The following is a 27229-nucleotide window of genomic DNA, read 5'->3' on the forward strand; positions in this document are numbered from 1 at the left end:
GTTCCTAAGGGGAGAGGGGGTAGGGGGGAAGGAAGGAAAAAGGCAGGTATACCAGGTGTTCGCAAGGGAAAGAAGAGGGGAAGATAGAAGTGGAATAGCTCCAATTAGGAGCAAGAGCCCTCACACACCCCAAAGGGTGTCATGCTTCATCATCTGCAAGCTTCTCGTTGGCCCGACGCTGCAATGCCCAATGGGCCTCACAAGGGGGTTCTTTGCCGGAGATGTTCGCTTTTTGCTGATGTGAAGCTAAAAGGTAGTAGTGGGGTGCAGGTGTAGTGAGCAGAGATGGGGAGTAGGTGCCTGTGGATTAAAAAAAGCTATCAGAATCCCACAGGATATTTTATTAGCTGGGTTCCTATGCTTAAAGTAAAAACAAACAAATAAAGAGTCGAAGCTGAAGAGTGGAAATGATACCCAATCGAACTTAAGATAATGTATGTGATGTGAAAGTGGTCAACATGTTTCATGCCCGGTGTAGTTTTAAGGATCTTGGCATTTCATCAGGACCAGACGATCCTCATCTACTCTTGTGGGGACGATGTGGGAACTTATCTAAAAGGCCCCGTACCAACAGTCTGGACTCATGTGGTAGTCCTGTGTGAAAGAGAAAAAATTAAAAAGGAATCGATGTATACCTTCTGAAAAACACCTAGAAGGACGGGTCTATCAGCCCAGCAGTGACGTTCTAAGTAGTCGCAATGAGGCAAGAGAAAAACTTCAAATGCAGTCCTATGAAACACAGGACCTACCCGCGAATGACCGTCACGGGGATCAGGTCCCACTGTCACATGTCCCGTGCAGGCCCATTGCTGTTTCCCCTATGTTAGTAGGAGCACACTGCAGTCTTTACTGTGCTTTGCACACATTACTAGACGCACGTATTTTGCTTTGTGTCACTCTATACTTCCACACTGAACTTACTGTTATTTTAGCGATCTTCATTTTACTGGGATTTGATCTGAACACCGTAGACAAGGTCAAACAACAATTTCACTTGCTATTCTATGTGCTCTAGCACATAGACAAAACACACACATGCAGCTGTTGTCTGGGAACACATACTCTTTGTTGCACAGACAGGCAAATACACAGATGAGATTGTGACTGCACCTGAGATGTAGAACCTTCATCTGTGCATGCTAAGGTGTGGGATCCGCAGCAAACATCCCGAGATCAATTGATATATAATCACTTTGCTTCTGTAGAAGGGGGGGGGCTAGTTTACCCTCTTGTATAATAACAGCTCATTTTAAGATTTATGGATTATTTACTATGCTGACCGTATTTGTGTTAGGCATCGTCTTACTTATTGTGGCACGTATACTGCATACTAGAGCACGATAGTTAAAATAAATATTATAACCTTTCTTCTGTCTCTGTCACATCTTATTGTGGACAAATATGAGTGTGAGAGTGAAAGGGTGTGTCCTGTCACCGCGATTCCTGGAAGGGTTGGGAGTGCTGTGTTCTGCAGTATCTAATCGTTTGTTCCTCTGTGAGTGAGTAGGAGGGCAAGTGAGACACTATTACTAGTCGATCCTGGGCTAATGGGTACCAAGGTGGTAGGGTAACTCAGTCCCTGCCTACTAAGGTTCTATGGCCCCAATCATGATTGTGTAATGCTTCAGAATCCCTGCAACACCACAAATTATTTCACCTACATACACCCACCCTTCCCACCACAACATCTTTTCTGTAAACCTCACAGATTGTGCAACATTATTTTACTTGCAAATAGGCAATCCCATCACATTAGTTACTGTCAAGCATCCACCAGTCACAGCACATCCTATCAAATGCAAATTTCCACTGGTCACACAACATAATCTCACCTTCAGTCATCCACTGGTTCCACCACATAATCTCACCTGCAAACATTCACTGGTTCCACCATATCATCTCAACTTCAGTCATCCACTGTTTCCACAATGCTTCAGTCATTTACTGTGTCAGGGGCTCGGTGACGCTGACGGACGGGGTGTGGACTTTAACATCTGTTCCTTTCCACCCCATCCGCATGACTCCTTCGGCCCCTTTAACTCCGCTTGGATTTCCCCGGAGACTCTGCCCATAACCCTGACGTCAACCGCCGGGAGCCAATCCGCTGTAGAGGAGGCGGATAAGGAAGCTCTGCCCGAGTCTGAGAGTGCTATCGCCGGAAGAGGACCGGAAATCGAGGAACTGAAGACGACCAGCGTTGCGGCTTTGGATCTCGAGAAGAAGCAAGACGAGGACCCAGAAGACGGCCAGCCCAGCTGAACCGTTAAGCCAGGAGGCCACCGTCACCACGAGCCGTCCCACAGCACTTCTGGAGAAGTGTGGCTGGACAAGGTACAAAGCCGTATACGGGGATTTATCTTTTCACGGGGTGGGACGGGGTAGGGGTGGTTGAGAGTGGTCACGGGGCGGCTTATGTGTGTTTGCTTCATCTACACACTCCTGAGCACTTTTACTGAGCGTTAACTCTGTGACAGCTCGTCAATACTGGTGGCAGACCCTGGAGATCCCCTCACTTCCCCGCCCTCCTCATCTGTACATAGTGCCCAGCAACAAGACAGTAATCCTGGGGTATTTTGTTTCTTTTCTTTCCTTCCTGGCCTTGGCCGGTGTGGAGAGTTATCCGGAACCCTGGGGAAAGTCTGAAAGTTGAAAAGAAGAATCCCGGAAGAACTCGGACTGCACTGACTGGATTTTGAAAAACCCATCTAGGAGACTGGTGTAGACTCCCTTTTGGCGGACATTATTTTTTAAAATAAAGAATCACGTGAGAGACGCTCCACCTTTGCTCAGCTCGTTATTCCTCCTAGCCCATTGCAACGGTCACAAGTGGCTAGCCAGATAGGAGCCAAGAGTGAACCACCATCCGATACAGAATGGAAAACTTAATCCATCAGATGAAGGAGGGGCAAGCAAAGCTAGAGTGGGCTATACAATAGACTTCAACACAGGCTGAAGCTGATAGGACAGCCTTGACCCAGGCTATTCAGAACCAAGCTGATAGTCTCCTCAAATTGGCGGAAGGACAGACCCAGCTTATGACGGTCCTAAGACAGGGAAGGACTAATGCCCCACCTCCTGGTACGGTGGTCCCCATACAAAATTTCACCCCCAGAGAGGATCCTTTGGATTTTTTCCTTAATTTTGAAAGGGCTGCTATGGCCAGCTCATGGCCTGGGGAAAGATGGCCATTCTATCCAGCCCCCCTCCTAACTGGAGAGGCTCAAGTAGCCTACCAGATGGTCAACAGGAATGGAACAACCGTCTACGCCACAGTCAAACAATACATTTTGGATTGGCTAGGGGTGGACGAAGAAACCCATAGGTTGAGGTTCCGTCAGGAACAAGGGACCCCAGGGGGCCTCCCCAAGACTTTGTTCTACAAACTAGAGGAAGCCGCTGATCTCTGGTTAAAACCCCAAGAGGGCAACATGGAAGAGATCATGAACAAAATTTACCTAGAACAATTCCTAGAGGCTTTTCCTTATGGTACACAATGCTGGTTAAAGCAGCATGCCGGATTAACGCTAGAGCAAGCCATAGAGATGGTCACCTCATATGCCAGGGCTCAGGGTAGGCCTTATATGAGGGAGCCAGAGAAAACAATCAAGAGTATGACAGCCCTGAGGTCCGACAAGTAGACGCAGAAGATGATAGTCGAACCACCACGCCCCCGCTTTCAATGACCAGAAGTCCCCAGCGTCTCTGGACCCCAATGTTACGACTGTGGGGAATGGGGCCATATCGCCCGATACTGTCGAAAGAAAAAAGATGAGCCGATGGATGTGAGCTATGCCCCTCGCTCTATTCTGTATGCCCAAGAAACGTGGACGGTGTTTTACGTAAGTGTGACCTTAAACGGGACTTCCATTAAAGCTTTATTGGACTCCGGGTGTAAGCACTCCATGGTTAGAAAGAAACTAGTCACACCCTCTTGTCTTATACCTGGAAGAACCGTTCACATCCGATGTGTCCATGGGGACGTCAAGGAGTACCCCATAGCTAGAATCACACTCTATTGTGCTTCAGGCAAGGGAACGGAAATAGAAGTTGGGGTTTTGCCCGACCTCCCTGAGCTTGTCATCATAGGGATCGACAATCCATCTTTTACCTCCGTTATGTTAGAAGCACTACAACCCCTAAAGAACACTCATGATTCCCTCCTTTCCTCTGAACCCTGGGCAAGAGACACACATTTTAGAACCGCTCAATTGAACGATGCTAGCCTTACTAATGCATGGCAAACAGCCCGTGATGGTCAGGATCCCCTCTCTCGAGCATATCCCACTTTCATCGAGAAAAACGGTCTTCTCTATAGGCTGGCAAAAGTCGATGCCAACCCTCAGTTGCTGGTTCCAACTGCTTTTCGAGATCAGATCCTGTTCTTTGCTCATGTTCATTTATTGGCAGGCCATTCCGGGGCGGAGAAGACAGGACAGGCCATATTACAACACTTCTTCTGGACGGGTATCTATGCACAAGTCCAAAAATATTGTCAGGAATGTCAAATATGTCAAAAGCGTAATCCAGACACTCCACCCCCTGTTCCCCTGAATAGCTTACCCATCATAGACACTCCCTTCGATAGGTTAGGGATGGACCTCATTGGGCCTTTACCCAAATCAGGAAGGGGACACCAGTACGCCCTAGTGTTGGTGGATTACGCCACCCGCTATCCGGAGGCCTTTCCCCTCCGAGCAGTCACATCCTCAACTATAGCCCAGAGACTAGTAGAAGTCTTTTCACGTATGGGGTTCCCTAGGGAGATCATCACCGATCAGGGTACCCAGTTCGCCTCTCGTCTGATGCAACAGGTCTGTAAACAACTAAAGATCATATAAAGACGTCTGTTTACCATCCCCAGACCGATGGACTGGTTGAGCGTTACAACGGCTCCCTAAAATTGACCTTAAAGAAACTATTGTCTGGTGATGGAAAAAACTGGGATCAACTTTTGCCACTAGCCCTTTTTGTTCTCCGCAGCCAGACCCAGTCTAGTCTGGGTACTTCCCCGTTCGAGCTGTTTGGACGAAAGTCGAGAACCCTGCTAGAGATCGCAAAAGACAGTTGGGAGACTGAGGGAGCGCAAGAGGTGGAGGCTCTTTTAGACTATACCCGTCAACAGCAAACACGACTCCATAAACGTAGAACCGTTCCCCATGACCATCTGGCCATTGCCCAGGCAAAACAAAAGACCTTTTATGACAGAGGGAAAAAAGTAGAGGGAACTAAGTGAAGGGGACTGGGCTTTAGTCCTACTACCCACCTCTACTCACAAATTAAAAAAAGAATGGCAGGGACCCTTCAAAGTCATTCGGAAGATAGGGCGTACTACTTACCTCTTGCAATTGGGAGGGAGTAAAACCCAAATGTATCATATAAATCTCCTAAAGAAATGGCTTGGGAAGCCCCCACAAATGGTTAACGCCGTGTCCACAACCACGCCTCACACAGTTAGAGACACCCTGATCAACTCAGACTTCTCAACAGAACAGAAAGAAGTCCTTTCTCTCCTCCTCCGTTTTTCCGAAGTATTCTCGGATCAACCCGGGAGGACCCATCTAGCTGAACACTTTATTCCTACCCCTCCAGGGGTTGTAGTAAAGCAAAAACCTTATCGCATCCCTGAGGCCCGACACTTAGCCTTTCAGAACGAAGTGCAAAGCATGTTATGGTCTGGGATAATAGTTCCCTCGCATAGTAACTGGTGCTCGCCGGTGGTCCTTATACCAAAACCGGATAGTAGCATACAGCTTTGCATAGACTTCTGAGCCGTTAACCGAGTTTCTAAACAGGATGCCTATCCTTTACCCAGGGTAGACGAATTGCTAGAACGCCTTGGTGAGGCCAGGTACATCACAACAATCGACCTCACCAAAGGATATTGGCAGATACCTCTAGCCCCCGCTGATAGGGGGAAAACAGCTTCTCTACTCCATCTGGCCATTTTCACTTTACTGTCCTCCCCTTTGGGTTGCATGGGGCCCCAGCAACCTTCCAAAGGGCCATGGACACACTGCTATCTCCTCATTTGGAGTACGCTTCGGCCTATCTGGACCACATTGTCGTTTTTAGTAAGACCCGGGAGGAGCACCTTCTTCATTTAGACAAAATACTCACCAGTCTGCTATCTGCAAATCTTCACATCAATGCCAAGAAATCTCGAGTGGACTTTAGGAAAGTTAAATATCTCGGTTATCTTTTGGGGGAAGGTCTTATAGAACCTCAAACCAAGAAAGTAAAAGCCATTAAAGCTGTACCCTACCCTACAACAAAAAAAGACATCCGGGCTTTCTTAGGCCTGGTAGGTTATTACCGTAGATTTATAGCCCAGTTTGCAGATCTGGCAGGGCCTCTCACTGATCTCAAACGTAAGTCTCATACCTCTCCCAAATTACCTGCCCCCTCTGAAAAGGAACTTGTCGCTTTTCAGGCATTAAAGACCGCTCTCACCTCCTCCCCTGTACTCATCTCTGCTGATTTCCAAAAACCTTTCGTACTGCAAACAGATGCCTCGGGGTGGGCATAGGGGCCGTTCTCTCACAACAGGATAAAAAGGGGGCCGAAAGACCCATTCTATACATCAGCAGAAAGCTTTTTCCCTGAGAACAGGCCTTTTCCACCATCGAGAAGGAATGCCTTGCTGTCCGATGGGGGGTGGAGAAACTCCGCTACTACCTGGGAGGCAGGTCCTTCATCTTGTACACCGATCACGCTCCCCTGACCTGGCTTCAACGGAACAAGGGTCACAATGAACGCATCCTACGCTGGTTCCTAGCATTACAACCATATCAGATTGTTGTCCGACATCGGAAGGGTGTGGATCAGGAGAATGTGGACTTTCTTTCCCGCATTCCGATTTCCCCCGATCAGGAAAATCCCGGCAGTGGGATGTGTCAGGGGCTCGGTGATGCTGACAGACGGGGTGTGGACTTTAACATCTGTTCCTTTCCACCCCGTCCGCAGGACTCCTTCGGCCCCTTTAACTCCGCTTGGATTTCCCCGAAGACTCTGCCCATAACCCTGACGTCAACCGCCGGGAGCCAATCCACTGTAGAGGAGGCAGATAAGGAAGCTCTGCCCGAGTCTGAGCGCGCTAACGCCGGAGGAGGACCGGAAATCGAGGAGCCAAAGACGACCAGGGTTGCGGCTTTGGTTCTCGAAAAGAAGCAAGACGAGGACCCGGAAGACGGCCAGCCCAGTGGAACCAGTACGCCAGGAGGCCCCCGTCACCACAAGCCGAGGTACGGAGACGGATACGGGGATTTATCTATTCACGTGGTGGGACGGGGTAGGGGTGGTTGAGGGTGGTCACGGGGTGGCGTATGTGTGTTTGCTTCATCTACACACTCCGAGCACTTTTACTGAGCGTTAACTCTGTGACAGCTCGTCAATACTGGCGGCAGACCCTGGTGATCCCCTCACTTCCCCGCCCTCCTCATCTGTACATAGTGCCCAGCAACAAGACAGTAATCCAGGTGTATTTTGTTTCTTTTCTTTCCTTCCTTGCCTTGGCCGGTGTGGAGAGTTATCCGGAACCCTGGGGAAAGTCTGAAAGTTGAAAAGAAGAATCCCGGAAGAACTCTGACTGCACTGACTGGATTTTGAAAAACCCATCTAGGAGACTGGTGTAGATTCCCTTTTGGCGGACATTATTTTTTTAAATAAAGAATCACGTGAGACGCTCCACCTTTGGTCAGCTCGCTATTCCTCCTAGCCCTTTGCAACGGTCACATACTGGTTCCACCACATCCTCTCACCTTCAGCCATCCACTAATTTCACCACATCCTCTCATCTTCAGTCATCTATTGGTCTCTCTGCATCCTCTCACCTTCGGTCATCTACTGGTTGCACCCCATCGTCTCACCTTCAGTCATCCACAGGTTCCACCACATCATCTCACCTTCAGTCATCCACAGGTTCCACCACATCATCTCACCTTCAGTCATCCACAGGTTCCACCACATCATCTCACCTTAAGTTATCCACTGGTTGCGCCACATCATCTCACCTTCAGTTATCCACAGTTTCCACCACATCATCTCACCTCCAGTCATCCACAGGTTCCAGCACATCGTTTCACCTTCCGTCATCCACAGGTTCCACCACATCATCTCACCTTCAGTCATCCACTGGTTGCGCCACATCATCTCACCTTCAGTTATCCACAGTTTCCACCACATCATCTCACCTCCAGTCATCCACAGGTTCCACCACATCATCTTATCCTTCAGTCATCCACTGGTTGCGCCACATCATCTCACCTTCAGTTATCCACAGTTTCCACCACATCATCTCACCTCCAGTCATCCACAGGTTCCACCACATCATCTTATCCTTCAGTTATCCACTGGTTGCACCCCATTGTCTCACCTTCAGTCATCCACAGGTTCCACCACATCATGTCACTTTCAGTTATCCACTGGTTGCACCCCATCGTCTCACCTTTAGTCATCCACAGGTTCCACCACATCATATCACCTGAAGTCATCCACTGGTTCCACCACATCATCTCACCTTCGGTCATCTACTGGTTCCACCACATCATCTCACCTTCAGTTCCACCACATCATCTCACCTTCAGTTCCACCACATCATCTCACCTTCAGTCATCCAAAGGTTACACCACATTATCTCACCTTCAGTCATCCAAAGGTTACACCACATCATATCACATTCAGTTCCACCATATCATCTCACCTTCAGTCATCCACTGGCTCCACCACATCATCTAACCTTCAGTCCTCTACTGGTCTCTCCGCATCATCTCACCTTCAGTCATCCACTGGTTCCACCACATCATCTCACCTTCAGTCATCTATTGGCTCTCTGCATCATCTCACCTTCAGTCATCTACTGGTCTCTCTGCATCATCTCACCTTCAGGTATCTACTGGGAACTCCGCATCATCTCACCTTCAGTCACCCACTGGTTCCACCACATCATCTCACCTTCAGTCATCTACTGGTCTCTCTGCATCATCTCACTTTCAGTCATCTACTGGTCTCTCTGCATCATCTCACCTTCAGTCATCTACTGGGATCTCCGCATCATCTCACCTTCAGTCATCTACTGGGATCACCGCATCATCTCACCTTCAGTCATCAACTGGTTCCATCACATCATGTCACCTTCAGTCCTATACATGTCTCTCCACGTCATTCCCCTACTGTCATCGAAGGTACAGAACTTCACTAATTTGTAGTCAAAGTAAGAACTCCATTTGTGACCACCTAGTAGCCAAAGCCTCATAGTTGTGGTTACTGGGTATTTGTAACGGATTAACATATGATGCAGGTGAGATCATGCATATTGGCTGGCTGGCTTTTGCAGGAGAGATGTGGTTGGTTCAAGGGTTGTTTGCAGGTGAGATGATGTGTGGACTTGATGATAATCATTTCTAATTTACCAGGGTTGAAGCTATTCTGTAGTTTATCCACTGGACATTCCTTGATCCTTCTTTCAATGTACAACCACTAATTCCATCATCAGTATAAATTACTTCTGCACCTGACCTGTTTTTTACCATCCACAGAGACACGGCACTACATTCAGTGAAAAATTTACTACAATTAAAAAAAAATGTAGGTCTACCAAACAAAATACTCATTATGAGTGATTTAAAAACATTTGACTGGCAACTTCCATAGTCGCACAAGAAAAAAAGTACAGTGCTGCAGCAGTGGCAGCATATTGGCATTTTCTTTTAATAACTTAACATAGGACTGACAGGTGACCCGTATCCAGGACATACATTCCCATAGAAAACCCCAGAAGGTGGCTAAAGAGCACTATCACCACAGACAGCTTTGTCCAAATGGTCCATCCAACCACCTCACATACTTACATGTCTCTGAGATGCATCATGTGGCATGATCGACAGGTGCTTCCATCACTATACGCCTGTCCATGCCACAAAGTCGCTATGCAGTCGCAAGCATCTCTCTGTTTCTCCAATACTGAGTGTTGTCCAATGCTGGCAGAAGAAGCCTCATATATTCAAGAACGTTATGTCCCTTCCAAGCTTTACTCACCAACCCACCAATGAGACAAATGTCTGGGATGCTTTGGCAACCTACGTCAATCATGGAGCATTTCATCCTCCAGCTTGAGGAACTCAACAATGCTCACACTGATGAGTTTGCACCATGGCCAGGCTCACCATAAAGGTCGCTTACTAGACAATAAATTACACCCCTTCTCATCATTCGCTTCATTCTTAGTGCCTGACCATACTCTTATTTCGTTCAAGTCACCCTAGTGACGCAAGACTAGCCTAGAGGACGGCAGCAAACTTCATCCAACCATCATTCAGGCGCATCCGCAAGCTGGGCCCTCCTGCACTCCAAGCTTCTGATGCTCTCCTGGACCATATTCAGAATCATCCACACAAGCTCCACGGATCTTCGCTGTCCACGCAAGGCCAGGGTTTTCCCAGACATGCTCCATTCGCTGTGAGAAGGCAAACTGTAGAGGAAACAGAGAGCTCTAGAAAGGCAACTGATCTGACCTTGATCACAAAGGCAGTTGTATAATTCTGTATCCCTAAGAGAGGCTACAAAAGAATCATCTTAAAATTCCACAGAAGAACCTTTCTAGCCTTCTTGAGCAGCAAGCATCCTTATTTCTGCAACAAAGCTGAGCACATTGTGAGCACCATGAAGCACTGGTAGCTTCACACATACCTACATCCACCCGACAACAGCATCTACTTTCACCCCATGGGTTTCCATTCAGTTTTACAAGAGGAGGGCCTGAAGGCACACCCGACAACCACCACTTTGAGGAGCAAAGATGCCCTCACTCCGCCATGGTCTGCAGCCTGCATTTAACTATTAAGTCTTTACCATTCAGGATTCGTTAACCAAACGTTGAGTAACCATAGCTTTCAAATGTTCTGGATCACCCACTGCAGCAAAGAGAGGGATAAATATAAGAAGTGGGAAGTGGCAGACAACTTGAAGATCGGTAAGATCGAGGAAAATAAGTTGAAAAATGGGCAATACTTACACTTGCTGAAAAGGAAAACCGTTAGGAAAAAACACAATACACATAATAAACAATGTGAATAATCATAAAACTAGGCACAATAATGTAGGCCATAAGGGAAGAAAGTAAGGAGATTTCCATATATTGGAAATTGGTGTGGAGGCAGGGTGGAAGGAAGGGTGAAAAAAGCCCAAAACCTTCAAATATTGTTACTAAAAACAAAGATAATGAAAGAAAAGAAGACCCCTTATCTGCTCAGACCCGCATTTAAAAGAGGCAGATCCACGTTGGCTCACGCCCTTTGTCTATTCTGAATGTTCTTTTATGGAACCTTTTTACTATGATGTATGCGGCTGTTTAGAGACTGCATTAAAAGAGTCTGCATAATGTCAGCCTCAGTGTCTTTAATGAAATCCAGATTCTCTAGTCATGGTAATAGGAGAAGCTTAATTCTCTGACCTCAGGCATGCATCAAATCTAACTGTTCATCCCAAAGTTAAGCACTGTGTTGTATCGCTACAATCCCGGCAATACTTGTAAGTAAACCAGCTTCTCGACTGTGGCATCTCTGGCTTCAGAAACACTGTATGAACGTGCGTTTCCTCGTTACGCAATAACCTCTTGCATCCAATGGATTGCCCTTCTGAAGCCCTTTGCATCCTCCTCCACCTCTGTGCTGCAGCTGGTCCTACTTTTTCCAAAAGATCCTTTCTGTAGATGGGATCTCAGACACAGGTCTCACAGTGCCAGACCGGTTCCTTTTAGATCAATCTTCTAAAGAAGGCTTCAGAGGTCACAGAAGAAACATCCTTTCAATGGTGTAAAGGCAAATCATTCACAAGTAGCCAACAACCAGGTCTGCCTCTCACTTATGATCTCACCATCTGCATGAGTCTCAGTCAGGAACATGAGTCGCTGTCAGCATTAAACTCTACTCCAAGTCCGACAGAAGACATTGCATCTCCACTTTCATTACCCAAAGGAGCAGACTTCATCAGAGCACTCACATGACTACTGCGCCTCCCTCTTCACAGGATTCCAAGACAATGAGTCCACAAACTACAGTTGGTACAAACCCGCTAACACACTATCTAACGAGCAAGGAAAGATCAGATTGTTACATCTCTAGTGGCGGCTCTTCTCCTCCTCTGTGCCACTCATCGCGCTCCCTGAAAGACTGGATTCAGCTTGAAGTCCATCACCACCATGTGGAACAAGCACCACACACTTAGGGGCAGATTTACAAGCCCCTTACGCCACATTTGCACCGCTGTTGCATCACTTTTGTGACCCAGAGGCGGCGCAAAGCCAGCGCCATGCTGCGGGGTATTTACAATGTGACGCATCTAGGACGATGCGTCACGTTGTAAAGCCCTGCACCACTTGTGGGTGTTCCAGCACAAGGGGTGCGTTCCAGCTCAGGAATGCCTTCGAAAAGTGGCTGAGTGAAATGTACAAGATTTCACTTAGTCACTTTTACGGCCATGCTGCGTCAAAACGCTGCGCCTGCTTGAAGCAGGCGTAAGGATTGACACAGCATGTTAGGAATAGGGGCACCCTGAGCCTTGCTGGAGCTGCGTCTCGCTTGCGACGCAGACTCCAGCAATGCGCCGTCTTTCCACCGGGGAATGCGACATGCGTCTGCCCATGCGTGCACCACGGTGCGCCGCATTCTAAATGCGGGGCATCAGTGGTTGCACACGGGTGGGCCGATGCGTCGCAACTCTTCTGGCGAGTCCCTGCTTATTAGCAGAGATGCGCCGGAAATCGTAAATCTGCCCCTTACAATCTAGAGCATGAGATGCTTCGGAGGTGGTGGGAGGTCTTCACGAAACCACCAACGTCCTTCAGTTATCACACAAGCTATATTCAAATATCTTATTGGGTCTTTACCTTCTTCCTTGGCCACCTCAGGCCCAGACGTCGGTCCACCTTTCTCCTCTTCTGTTTTTGGTTGGTCGACTCGCACGTGCAGAGATGCGGCTTTTGTGAGAGGCTGCTCTGTATGGATCACATAAATAAATACATACATGTCAAGGCCTAAACACATCCAGTTAGGGGTGCTCTCTCTCTGGTCATTGCTGAGAATGACAACTTTTGTATCTGCAATGTTGTATCCAAGCAATCTACAATACAGGTAACATTTAACATAGTTTCCCACAGTTCGCCTTGTTAGAAGCTGACCAAAGTGATGCGACCAAGGGCTTCGATCGAAGATATCCAGAGACCAAGGGCTTCGATCGAAGAGATCCAGAGACCAAGGGCTTCGATCGAAGAGATCCAGAGACCAAGGGCTTCGATCGAAGATATCCAGAGACCAAGGGCTTCGATCGAAGAGATCCAGAGACAAAGGGCTTTGATCGAAGATATCCAGAGACCAAGGGCTTCGATCGAAGATATCCAGATCACTGAACATCTCACTGTCTCTGGAAAGGGCCGATAACTGTCAATAGATATAGATAAACTGCTCCCAGATAATAGATGCCATCAGGCTGGTCAGCCATCATGGACAAGAACGAGGTGCCAAATGGATGGCATTATTGGAATGAGCACAGGTTTCAAGGTCAGACATACATTACACGTGCATTCTCTCTAATCTTTAAATGCTTATGCCAGCAGTGCTGTTGAAGAAGAGAGAGAGTTCAAAGGTCGGATCCTGTGATAAGGTGACATGGAGCAGAATCCTATGTGTCACTATCCAAACATGTTCAATGAAGTGAAGATGTGACTTGAGAGCCCAGTATCTGCCTCACAAACCTCCACTTGAACTACCTACCTTAGGATAGAAGTGGTGGCCCCTGCATTTGATATGCAGAGAGCTCATCTTACAAGTATCTCACACCAAACAGTAATACCTCGGATCAACCACCTCCAAATATCATTCATCTACAGATTTCCTACTGCACTTTGGTCAAAGGTCACAAAACTCTAGCTACAAAGGCAGGTTACTTACTCGCTTTCTGGTTAAACTCTCAGAATAATGTTCCTTACTTTTTAAATACTTAGTGAGCTTCTCTTTCTCGTTAAACTTTCAGTACAACGTTTTATACTTTTTTGAATAGCCAGATGTAGGTAGGTAAATACCGGTCGGTAACGGACGAAAATCGGCAATTTAGGCCGTTACCGACCGGTATCCAGAATTTGAGATGTAGGTGCCAAAAAGTACCCGAATCGGTAAATAAGAGTCGGTATCATTCCGAATCGGTATTTTCCGAAACCTTTTTTACCGAGTTCTTATTTACGGAGTTCTTATTTACCGAATCAGTAAATAAGAATTGGTAAAAATGGCCCATTGAGATGTAGGAAAGGCAAAAAATACCGAATTCCATGAAATTCGGTATTTTAGAGTCGGTATTTACCATGGATTGAAAGCAGGTGGTAACCAGGTGCAGGCTATAAAAAAGGGCCCAAAATGCAACAGTTTGGCAAGAATGGCGGCATTCTACATCATTGCAAGGCGGCAGCGGCTAAAGGCAGCAGGAGAGAGGGTTTGGAGAAGGGAGGAGCAGGTCTACAGGCAGAGGATAAAGCTCTTCCAACTGACTGAACCAGAGATACTGCAAAGGTACAGGCTACACCCCCACACCATCCTGGACTTGATCAGGGACCTCCACCCACACCTGGATCACCCAACACCCAGGGCCCACCCCATCCCACCCCATGTGCAGGTGCTGTGTAGCCTACACCTACTTGCCTCTGGGAGCTACCAGAGTGTGATTGCTGTGGCAGGTGGGGTGTCCCAGAGCTGCCTGTCACGTTTTTTCCAGAAGTTCCTGGAGGCCATGACGCAGAGAATGGAACATTACATCCGGTTCCCTGACACACCTGTGGAACTTGCAAAAACAAAAAATGATTTCTATGAACTGGCACCCTTCCCTCACGTGATAAGCTGCATAGATGGCACCCACATTCCACTCTGTCCACCTGCAGCCAATGAACACATCTACAGAAACCGTAAGTCAACGCACTCCATCAATGTGCAGGTGATATGCAATGCTGGCAACATCATCACAGACATAGTGGCCAAATTTCCTGGTAGCACCCACGACTCCTATATTTTCCAGAATAGTGGTATATACACACGTCTTGTTGCTGGAGAGTTTGGGAACGGATATTTGCTAGGTGAACAACTGTGATACACCCTGGTAGTCATGGCAGATGTATGTGTAATGGGTATGTAACTATGGACCTCTCTTTACCACCTAGGCGATAGTGCATATGCCCTGCGTTCCTTCGTGCTCACACCCTACCTCAATCCAACTACCAGGAGTGAGAGGCGTTATAATGTGGCTCACAGGTCTACTCGCAACGTAGTGGAGCGCACATTTGGACTCCTCAAGAGCAGATTCCGCTGCCTCCACAGGAGTGGAGGTGCTCGGCAGTACACCCCCAACCTGTGTTGCAAGATAATAGCGACCTGTGCCATGTTGCACAATCTTGCCACCAAAGAAGGCACAGAGGTGGAGGTAATACATCACAAGGACATTGATGATGACCAAGAACAGGCAGAGCCCCAAGCAAAAGGAGCAGCAGCAACAGATGGTAGATTGAGACGGGCAGAGATCACACATCGATATTTCTAGGTAATGAATGAGACACAGACAGGTGTAGTATGTGAAGTATGTAGTTTAATTATCACTACATTATGGAAATGTTCAAACGCCATTGTCCGACAATGTCTGTGTCCATGACTGCGTGCTCACAGTTACCCTGGCACTACAGTGCGGGATGCACGAGGCTGTGAATCCACACTTTGGGTGGTGGCTGGGTCTGAAATGTTGCGCCTGATGCTCCTACGCATCTGAGGTACAGGTGTGCTGGAGCCACTCCTGCTGGTGGACCCTCTGTTTCATCCACACCTGTGTCACCAGCAGTGCCTGTCTGGTTAGTGAGCATCTGCTCCATTGCAGAGGTGACTCCCCCCATGCCCCTTAATAAGTCTGTGCAGCAGTGCACTATTGCATCCTGCATTGAAATTGAATGCCGGCACAACAGTGACGTTGCAGTGGCAAAGCGGTTCAGGGCCTTAGACTGCTGTCGCATACACTGGCGCTTTCTGCGACGCTCAAAGTGGTCTCTGTCGAACTTGTCAGACAGAGCACCAACGTACTGAGTGATGTCTGTCATCCCCTTTGCAATTGCCTTCATACTCACAGCAATGTTGCCTATTCCATGGTCAATGTGTGAAAGTTTGTAATTGATGCTGCGCACCTGCCTGTGCACTGCCAACAACGCCTTCGCCTGCAGGCGCTGCACCTTTACCATGGCGGCCTCCAGGCCACAGAAGACCCCCTCTCCTTCCTGCCCTTCACCACTCTCCTGTGCCCTTCTGCCAAGGACACTGGCCCGCACAGCGCCTGCAGTACTCGGCTGCCTGGCCTTGTCAGCCACAGGTGGATTTCTCTGCATTTCACCCCCCTCATCCTCCTCATCTGAGGTTTGCAGAATCCTCAGAGGGGGCACATCAAGCCTCCTTGCCCTTCTCTGCATGGATGACTGTGATGTTGGTGTTGGCGACAGTGCTGCTGGTTCCAACTCAGGTGTTCCAAACAATAGTGGGGAATGCGGCTGAGGTGTTGTGGCTCACTCTGGTGTTGTGGCTTCATGGGATGTGGTGTTCTCTTTTTCAACAGCGCTGTGACCTGCACTTAGTCTGTCATTTTCCTTTCTTTTAGGTACTGCTGCCCTCTACTCCCTTTCTGGGGCTGTACTGAGTGAGGACTCTCCTGTGAAAAGATATGGACATAGGGTCAGTGGTGTCCTTCACCTGTGTGTCTCAATTAAATACATTAATATCAAACATTTGCCTAGTCTACATCAGCTGCTGGGAGTTATATGTGGCATACCTTGCTGGATTCTATGGTGTATGCATTGCATGTATGTACCTATGACTATGTCCCCCATGATGCATTGCTGGCCATCAGTAAAAGCTGTTCTGGAGTGTTATGCTTACACACAGTGGGGAAGGGGGACAGGGTAATGGGTGGGGATTACTGTCCATGCATCTTACCATGTTTCTTTGAAGCTCTGGCAGAGCTATCCATGTCCCCAATTCCAAGGATGCTTTCTGGCTCCAGGGTGGATTCCACTAGCTGCTCAAGCTCTATAAGTCTGGGAGCTCGTTTTTTTCCCCCACCTGTGACACCAGCTTCCTTTCTTTGGGCAGCAATTTTCTTCTTGGTGATGATGTGCAGATCGTACCATCTTTTCTTGAGGTCGTCGATCTCCCTGTGCGTCACCCCAATGGCATTGACCTTTGCCTGGATGTCAAGCCATGTGTTTCTTTTTACAGACTCTGCAACATGCAGAGACTGTTTCCCACAAATTTGGGTGTGGTGCTTAACCACTTCTTCCACAAGCACCTGCAGTTCTGCTGGGCTGAATTTTAGTTTCCTTCTTCGCTCTCCTGCATCCTTCTGCCCTTCCTGAGACTCCATTGTGATGGACAGGTAAGCTCTGGAAAGCCAGCTCCTCTCTGTTTCCTCCTGCTCTGCTAACTGTTGAGTTGCTCTGCACCTGCATGGGTGTGGCCACTCCCAGGTACTGGGGAGGGGTGCTTGATTCCGATTGGTTGTTTCCTCTGTGCCTTTGTTGTGGGGTGTGGGGTTCCTAATTGGTTTACAGGGTCACATGTAATTTTTTAGAACTCCCGAATCGGCATTTACCGATTCGGTATTTACCGAATCGGTAAATGCTGATTCGGTAAATCCCATTCATTCCTATGGGCCAAAAGGACAATAGGAATGAATGAGTATTTCCGAATCGGTATTTACCGATTCGGTAAATTCCGTTTGAATTTACGAATGATACCGAATCGGTAAATTTTACCGATTTTTTATCTACATCCAGTTTTCCGATTCTGCAATACCGATACAGTATGAGTCTGTAATTAAGAGTCGGAAAATAAGATTTACCTACATCGGGCCCTTAGTGAGCTATATTCTTTCTTTTTTTATTAAAGGCTGTCTAAAGTTCACACTACCTTATAGATCATAAGAGGCTGACGCCCATATCCTCTCAGAAAGTGATGATGGGAATTGGATCCCCAACTCATAGGGACATCGATATTTACAACAAACATCTTTTGAAGTATACAAGGAATGCTTGCACTGACATAATACATTTATAAACGACCATTCGTGGTATTGAGTGCCATGAGTAATGTTTTATTATTTATCCATGTTTTGGCCACATAGGAGTCTGTTCTGGGAGGTCGTGACTGATCTTGAGTATTTTTGTGATGAATTGAAAGAAAGATTCCACACACTATATTTGGTAAGCTTATAAAACTATAACTCTAGGGTGATATGCTTTCGTTTGATGTATATATAGGCTCTCACATGATTTATAAAATTCTAGTCGGATGTATACATGCGTTTTCACACTATCTCTCTGTGGCATGTCATCAATGGGATTACAAAACGTCTTTCCTCAAAAATGAGTGCCCCATATGTATGTAAAAAGATCCTCATTTACTGTTAAATGACGTTACTTAGCACTACATTTTCAGCAGGTCATAAACATTTAACATGTCTTATCCAAACTATTCTGATTTTTTGTATAGGATAAGAATGTATAAATTGTATATATTTGTATATAGTAACTTAAACAGGGACAAGATTTGTATCCACTCTGTTGGGTTAGACTGTCGAACATAGAAAAGATGTACATTTAAAAATCTTTTTTGTAAAATTGTTTTTAATTGTATATTTGGTTGTGAATATCACTGTAAATATAACACAAATATTGTATACTTATTTGTGGCCCTGAAGAAGTCCTTAGGAACGAAACGCGTTGGCTACGGTCATATTTTAGGAAGATTGAAAATAAAGTGAATTGACTCAAGACCTGCTGAATGGACCTCAAATGTTGTTATATTGAATATCAGATTGATGGATATTGAGTGGAGTGCCGGATCATATTGCATTGTTTACATGTTGGCTGTGTTCACTTGGAAGGTCTCAGGACAACCACGCTACTGTTAATCAGTGTGGAGGTTAGGACCCACTGTATGTGGACTTTGAACTGAAGATGGATGTTGTACATATGAATAGGGAGAACGTGGACTACAAATCTGTGAATTTCAATTGGATTAAGTCTTATTTTATCTCATTAAATATTATGTTAATGTTTTTGATAAATCTGTGATAATAGAACTATTCCAACTTTTCCCCAAGAAAAAATCTGGTTTGTGTGATAAGCTTGATGTATATACCAGCTGGATTTCTGTTATTCTTTGAGTTAGAAGGAGGGGGTTACAGGGCCTTATATACGAAAAAAATATGTGAGATCGACCTTGGTTTACAACCTTAGTGATATCATCTCAACCAGGAATGGTGAGCTCACTCACCTTTTTTAAGACTCTAGTGAAATCGATTCCACCAGAGACAGACAACTCGCTTAAGTAATGCATGGACCTGCTGAAATCACTTGAGACGGACAACTCACTTAGGCAATGCATGGTCCTAGTGAGATCTATTTCACAAGACATGGACATCTCACTTAGGTAATGCAAGCTCCTAGTGAAATTGACTCCACTAGGGACGGACAAGTCGCTTAGGTAATGTATGGTCCTAGTGAAATCAACTCCACTAGAGATGGACAACTCGCTTAAGTAATGCATGGACGTAGAGAAATCGACTCCACTAGAGACGAACTTCTCACTTAGGTAATGCATGGTCCTAGTGAGATCTATTCTACCAGACATGGACATCTCACTTAGGTAATGCAAGCTCCTAGTGAAATCGACTCCACTAGAGATAGACAACTCGCTTAGGTAATGCAAGGTCCTAGTGAAATCGACTCCACTAGAGACGGACAACTCGCTTAAGTAATGTATGGACCTAGAGACATCGACTCCACTAGAGATGGACTTCTCACTTAGGTAATGCATGGTCCTAGTGAGATCTATTCTACCAGACATGGACATCTCACTTAGGTAATGCAAGCTCCTAGTGAAATCGACTCCACTAGAGATAGACAACTCGCTTAGGTAATGCAAGCTCCTAGTGAAATTGACTCCACTAGGGACGGACAAGTTGCTTAGGTAAGGTATGGTCGTAGTGAAATCGACTCCATTAGAGATGGGCAACTTGCTTAGATAATGCATGGTCCTAGTGAAATCGACTCCACTAGAGACGGACAACTCGCTTAAGTAATGCATGGACCTAGAAAAATCTACTCCACTAGAGACAGACAACTCGCTTAGGTAATGCATGGTCCTAGTGAAATCGACTACACTAGAGACGGACAAGTCGCTTAGGTGATGTATGGTCCTAGTGAAATCGACTCCACTAGAGACGGGCAAGTCGCTTAGGTAATGTAGGGTCCTAGTGAAATCAACTCCACTAGAGACAGACAACTCGCTTAGGTAATGCATGGTCCTAGTGAAATCGACTCCACTAGAGACGGACAAGTCGCTTATGTAATGCATGGACCTAGAGCAATCGACTCCACTAGAGACGGACAACTCGCTTAGGTAATGCATGTTCCTAGTGAAATCGACTCCACTAGAGTCGGACAAGTCGCTTAGGCAATGCATGGTCCTAGTGAAATCGACTCCACTAGAGACAGACAACTCGCTTAGGTAATGCATGGTCCTAGTGAAATTGACTCCACTAGAGACGAACAAGTTGCTTAGGTAATGTATGGTCCTAGTGAAATCGACTCCACTAGAGACGGACTTCTCACTTAGGTAATGTATGGTCCTAGTGAGATCTATTCTACCAGACATGGACATATCGCTTAGGTAATGCATGTTCCTAGTGAAATCGACTCCACTAGAGTCGTACAAGTCGCTTAGGCAATGCATGGTCCTAGTGAAATCGACTCCTCTAGAGACAGACAACTCGCTTAGGTAATGCATGGTCCTAGTGAAATTGACTCCACTAGAGACGAACAAGTTGCTTAGGTTATGCATGGTCCTAGTGAAATCGACTCCACTAGAGACGGACTACTCGCTTAGGTAATGCATGGTCCTAGTGAAATTGACTCCACTAGAGACGGACAAGTCGCTTAGGTAATGTATGGTCCTAGTGAAATCGACTCCACTAGAGACAGACAACTCGCTTAGGTAATGCATGGTCCTAGTGAAATTGACTCCACTAGAGACGGACAAGTCGCTTAGGTAATGCATGGACCTAGAGAAATCGACTCCACTAGAGATCGACAAGTCGCTTAGGTAATGCATGGTCCTAGTGAAATTGACTCCACTAGAGACGGACAAGTCGTTTAGGTAATGCATGGTCCTAGTGAAATAGACTCCACTAGAGACGGAAAAGTCACTTAGGCAATGCATGGTCCTAGTGAAATCGACTCTACTAGAGACGGACAAGTCGCTTAGGTAATGCATGGACCTAGAGAAATCGACTCCACTAGAGACGGACAACTCGCTAAGGTAATGCATGGTCCTAGTGAAATCGACTCCACTAGAGACGGACAAGTCGCTTAGGCAATGAATGGTCCTTGTGAAATTAACTCCACTAGAGACAGACAAGTCGCTTAGGTAATGCATGGTCCTAGTGAAAATGACTCCACTAGAGACGAACAAGTCGCTTAGGTAATGTATGGTCCTAGTGAAATCGACTCCACTAGAGATGGGCAAGTCGCTTGGGTAATGTATGGTCCTAGTGAAATCGACTCCCCTAGAGACGGACAAGTCGCTTAGGTAATGCATGGTCCTAGTGAAATCGACTCCACTAGAGACGGACAAGTCTCTTAGGTAATGCATGGTCCTAGTTAAATCGACTCCACTAGAGACGGACAAGTCGCTTAGGTAATGCATGGTCCTAGTGAAATCGACTCCACTAGAGATGGACAAGTCGCTTAGGTAATGCATGGTCCTAGTGAAATCGACTCCCCTAGAGACGGACAAGTCGCTTAGGCAATGCATGATCCTAGTGAAATCGACTCCACTAGAGACAGACAAGTCACTAGAGACAGACAAGTCGCTTAGGCAATGCATGGTCCTAGTGAAATCGACTCCACTAGAGACAGACAAGTTGCTTAGGTAATGCATGGTCCTAGTGAAATAGACTCCACTAGAGACGGACAAGTCGCTTAGGTAATGTATGGTCCTAGTGAAATCGACTCCACTAGAGACGGACAAGTCGCTTAGGTAATACATGGTCCTAGTGAAATCGACTCAACTAGAGACGGACAAGTCGCTTAGGTAATGCATGGTCCTAGTGAAATCGACTCCACTAGAGATGGACAAGTCTCTTAGGTAATGCATGGTCCTAGTGAAATCGATTCCACTAGAGACGGACAAGTCGCTTAGGTAATACATGGTCCTAGTGAAATCGACTCCACTAGAGACGGACAAGTCGCTTAGGTAATGCATGGTCCTAGTGAAATCGACTCCACTAGAGAAGGACAAGTCGCTTAGGTAATGCATGGTCCTAGTGAAATCGACTCCACTAGACACGGACAAGTCGCTTAGGTAATGCATGGTCATAGTGAAATCGACTCCACTAGAGATGGACAAGTCTCTTAGGTAATGCATGGTCCTAGTGAAATCGATTCCACTAGAGACGGACAAGTCGCTTAGGTAATACATGGTCCTAGTGAAATCGACTCCACTAGAGACGGACAAGTCGCTTAGGTAATGCATGGTCATAGTGAAATCGACTCCACTAGAGATGGACAAGTCTCTTAGGTAATGCATGGTCCTAGTGAAATCGATTCCACTAGAGACGGACAAGTCGCTTAGGTAATGCATGGTCCTAATGAAATCGACTCCACTAAAGACGGACAAGTCGCTTAGGTAATGCATGGTCCTAGTGAAATCGACTCCACTAGACACGGACATCTCGCTCTTCTGGTTTTTGGTCTTAGTGAAGTCACCTTCAGGAGAGACTGCAGATTGGCTCGCCAACGTTCAACCGGCTCATTGTGTTGCATGGACTTTGCCTCGCAGCATGCTAATGTGGCTTGAGTCTATCCCACACTATACAAAATTCTTGAATACATAAATAATATAATACCTAACTGCTCTAAACAAATTAGGTTAGGATTTGATCTATCCACAGCCATGTAAGAAAGGAAAGACTTTGCAACTGCAAAACTGCCCAAATGAGCAGTACAACTCAAGTTTCCTATGAATTTAAAAAACATTTTTCCCACGGAAAAAGGCAGGAAAAGACAATAAAATCTGGAAAAAAAGTAAAAACAATATGGTATTCAAAACCATAGAGCTCAGGGATCTAAAACTGATGTGGCGCTGTCCCACTGGGCACGCTCTATGTGGAGCCAATGGCCTGAGCCTGAGGGTAGGGGTCTTAGATTGTCTTCTCTAAATTTGAGTTCTTGGACATCTTGTCAGTGAAATGTCTCCTTTTGGACGGGTCTTTTGAAGGAAGTGTATTTACAATATTGCCTGGCTCCTTCTTACAAAATGGCCTCTTTTTTTCCAGGGCTCCTACCTTCTGTCACCAGAGTGGATTCCTCTGCCTTGGCTGGCAGCATCTCATAGTTTTCCGATGATATGTTGATGATGCTGGAGACATAGATGCCAACGTCTGCCAGCATGGCCAGCACCTGAGGCTGGTAGAAGCCGACGACAATGATGTAATGTTGGGCACCGTCATCTGGCTCATCGTCTGTAAAAAAAAAGAACATTATCAACATCCTTACTTGTCAGTGAGTAGAAGACATTTACACATGCAGCAACATCACTGGGGCTCTCAACATGATATCCTAAACAGGCGAACCCAAACTCATCCTCTTGCTCTCAGAAGACCCCTGCACCCCTAGGACCAACTGCCACAACTATACAATGGGTGATCTCTCCTGCGCTCCAAATATCTAAATTAAAGTAGACTTGTAATAAGTTCAACTAACAGTAAATCTATGATCGCAAGGCTGTAACAAAGAGCTCCTATATAAAACAGTTTAGTTATGACCAAAAGTAACTCAGTCAAAAATGAACAGTAATCATTCCTCCAATTCAGTTCCAAACATTCGCTATATCCAAAATGCAAGATTAATGTCCACAACTTGTATATTTGATTGTAGTATTCTTCTTTATTCTTTATAGCTTGTGTTGATTGGTGTATCACTTTCAATACAGATAATTTCATAGCCAACACGTGTTTCGTCTGACCCAATATGATGGTCTGGGACTTCGTCAGGGCTGCATAGTAAACATCAAATAAATGTATATCAGTATAATACCAATATTAGTGTACTAACCGAAAGTGAACTAGAAAAGTTAAGATATACCTGATAGACACCAGTGTCATCAGAGGAATATAAACGAAAGTAAATAACGCCACCAAGGACATAGGGTCACCCTTGTGCACACCATTATACCCCAGATCTGTTAAGGGTAATAGTATAATCACCTCAAAAATTATAAATAGCATTACAGAAGATTCTTCTCATCTTCTAGACAAATGATACTACCATCCTGTCCTGTAAGTAGTAGAATATTTATGGTCAATAGTTATTCTAATTCAACTACAATACCTTACTTCATTAACCACGCCACATTAATGTTCATTAATATAATGACCATATCCACTCACCAATAATAATTATATTCGCGTCTTCTCATTAGTCAAATATCCCAAAGTAGTAAAAATTTCCTGGCTGCACGTAAAATAATAGTAACCTGCAGCAGAGAATTAGGTGGGTCACTAATAGTCCAACAATATACCACTAAATTGTTATTTAAGTATTCCCCATAGATCACCTCACCAAGTCAAATCCTTGTATTATTTTGGCATATCACAATATCGTGTAAAAATAAAAAGGTTTTGTAGTCTTCACTCGATCTGCGTAAGAGAGATTAACATTATTTGGGGATCGGACTAAATATATCATGTCCATATACCATATCTATACTAAATATATAGAGATTAGTCTTACCTCAGACTTATATTGATTGACATGTCACAATATTGTGTCATTATTCTGATTTTTGTAGTCCCTACTCGATCTCAGACATTTATCCAAGTCTGCAGTCATCTGTTAGATGATGTCGAGAAAAACGTAAAAAGAACAAACAATACGAGGTCAGAAAACTGACATAGAGTAACATGTTATTTAATTCATAACTTTCAAATCTAAGTCTAGTTTAAATTCGAGCATAATCATCGAGACTATCATAATCATGATCGAGGACTATCACCATAATGTATATATAATATATATGGTGACTCGCTGTTTAAAGGTTATTTCCGACTCCGTAATGGCCTGTTCGGTGATTTCAGGGAATCGTAAACATATTAAAAATAAAGATCAAAGGACTGGCGCGAAGCATCGTATTATCTAATCCGTTCATATCATTATAAATATGAATCAAGTTTGACACAGAGTTACTTAAGTTAATTATAAAACATACAATTACTCGTAGTATAAAACGTATCGGTAAACCCTCCACTGACGATTTTCACTCACCTAAGTATTCAAGAATAACCTCCGTATCGAAGTCTGGCGTACAGCGTGGCCGCCATGTCTGTATGTCAATTTATACCGCGGCATCCGTGGGCGCCATATTGTATTGTGCAATTATACTAACTCTCGATTTTACGTACATTTTAATCTTCAAAATTCTACGTGACAAGTATCTATTTATTGCTAGAATATAATTACTACGGTACGCCAGAGATTAGACGGTTTTTAGGTATAGCCTTTAACTCGTACGACTCAATTGTCCGTTTCGTGTTTGTATGTATTATCATGTATTCACAACTTATTACCCCGAGAATTCGATTAAAATAAAATCAATTGTCATCTAGATTATTCATTCTACTTAAACCTTAAAAAGGTAAGAATTATAAATCATAGTTCAAAAACGTCCTGTAGCAGTATCGAACCCGGAATAACTGTATACATCTAATATCCTCCTATGCTCTGGGCTATTGGTGAGTCTAATGGGCAGGGAAGGGTTAGTATCATCTAATAAGAATGTTTGCGCAGAGTAAAGTTAGGTAGAGTTGAGAAACTTATAAAGAATTAAGTAAAGTCAAGTTCTTGTTATACAAAGACCAGAAATAGAGGAAGTGGTGACAAATTGAGAATAAATTATTCAAATTTATAACAAAAGATTTACATGAGTACACATATAGAGTATACATTTCCAATTCATACAATATAGCATCAGTAACCATCTATAATTGGAGTCAAAATTATTAAGTTCTCACTCTATTGCCATATGTAAATAGCAAAGTAGTAACACATCTCCACTGGCTGTATATAAGTTACATATAGTATGGGACCAAGCAATGTACTTGAAATGATTATCATATAAATACAGTAAATTCAAGGTATACAGTACAAAATCACTGACCCAAAAAATATTGTAGTTCAGAATCTAAATTCAGGCCTTCTTCTACGGCCCTAAGTTTTATAATCCACATACATTCTCTACGTCTCAAATGCAGGGTTCTGTCTCCTCCCCTCTTGTCTGCATTTACTACATCAATACCATGATAATGGAATTGATGTTTCACCCTGTCATTCTGAGTTTGAATAAGTGGTAAGGTAATCTATGGGGAATACTTAAATAACAATTTAGTGGTATATTGTTGGACTATTAGTGCCCCACCTAATTCTCTGCTGCAGGTTACTATTATTTTACGTGCAGCCAGGAGATTTTTACTACTTTGGGATATTTGACTAATGAGAAGACGCGAATATAATTATTATTGGTGAGTGGATATGGTCATTATATTAATGAACATTAATGTGGCGTGGTTAATGAAGTAAGGTATTGTAGTTGAATTAGAATGACTATTGACCATAAATATTCTACTACTTACAGGACAGGATGGTAGTATCATTTGTCTAGAAGATGAGAAGAATCTTCTGTAATGCTATTTATAATTTTTGAGGTGATTATACTATTACCCTTAACAGATCTGGGATATAATGGTGTGCACAAGGGTGACCCTATGTCCTTGGTGGCGTTATTTACTTTCGTTTATATTCCTCTGATGACACTGGTGTCTATCAGGTATATCTTAACTTTTCTAGTTTACTTTCGGTTAGTACACTAATATTGGTATTATACTGATATACATTTATTTGATGTTTACTATGCAGCCCTGACGAAGTCCCAGACCATCATATTGGGTCAGACGAAACACGTGTTGGCTATGAAATTATCTGTATTGAAAGTGATACACCAATCAACACAAGCTATAAAGAATAAAGAAGAATACTACAATCAAATATACAAGTTGTGGACATTAATCTTGCATTTTGGATATAGCGAATGTTTGTAACTGAATTGGAGGA

At 44.9% G+C, this 27229-nt stretch overlaps 1 protein-coding gene across 1 annotated transcript in view; it reads right to left on the reverse strand.

The window, feature by feature from the left end:
* SPAG17 (sperm associated antigen 17) overlaps nucleotides 1–27229 on the reverse strand; it is a 1900597-nt gene that overhangs the window by 1237698 nt on the left and 635670 nt on the right. Inside the window, exons 6-7 of the mRNA XM_086935838.1 lie at nucleotides 23410–23586; nucleotides 12881–12988 (exon numbers count right to left, since the gene is read on the reverse strand). Coding sequence (XP_086791964.1) covers nucleotides 12881–12988; nucleotides 23410–23586 — 285 coding nt within the window. The remainder of the gene's footprint in view (nucleotides 1–12880; nucleotides 12989–23409; nucleotides 23587–27229) is intronic.

Source organism: Lissotriton vulgaris, chromosome 8 (genome assembly GCF_964263255.1).
Source record: "Lissotriton vulgaris chromosome 8, aLisVul1.2, whole genome shotgun sequence".
Lineage (NCBI taxonomy): Eukaryota > Metazoa > Chordata > Amphibia > Caudata > Salamandridae > Lissotriton > Lissotriton vulgaris.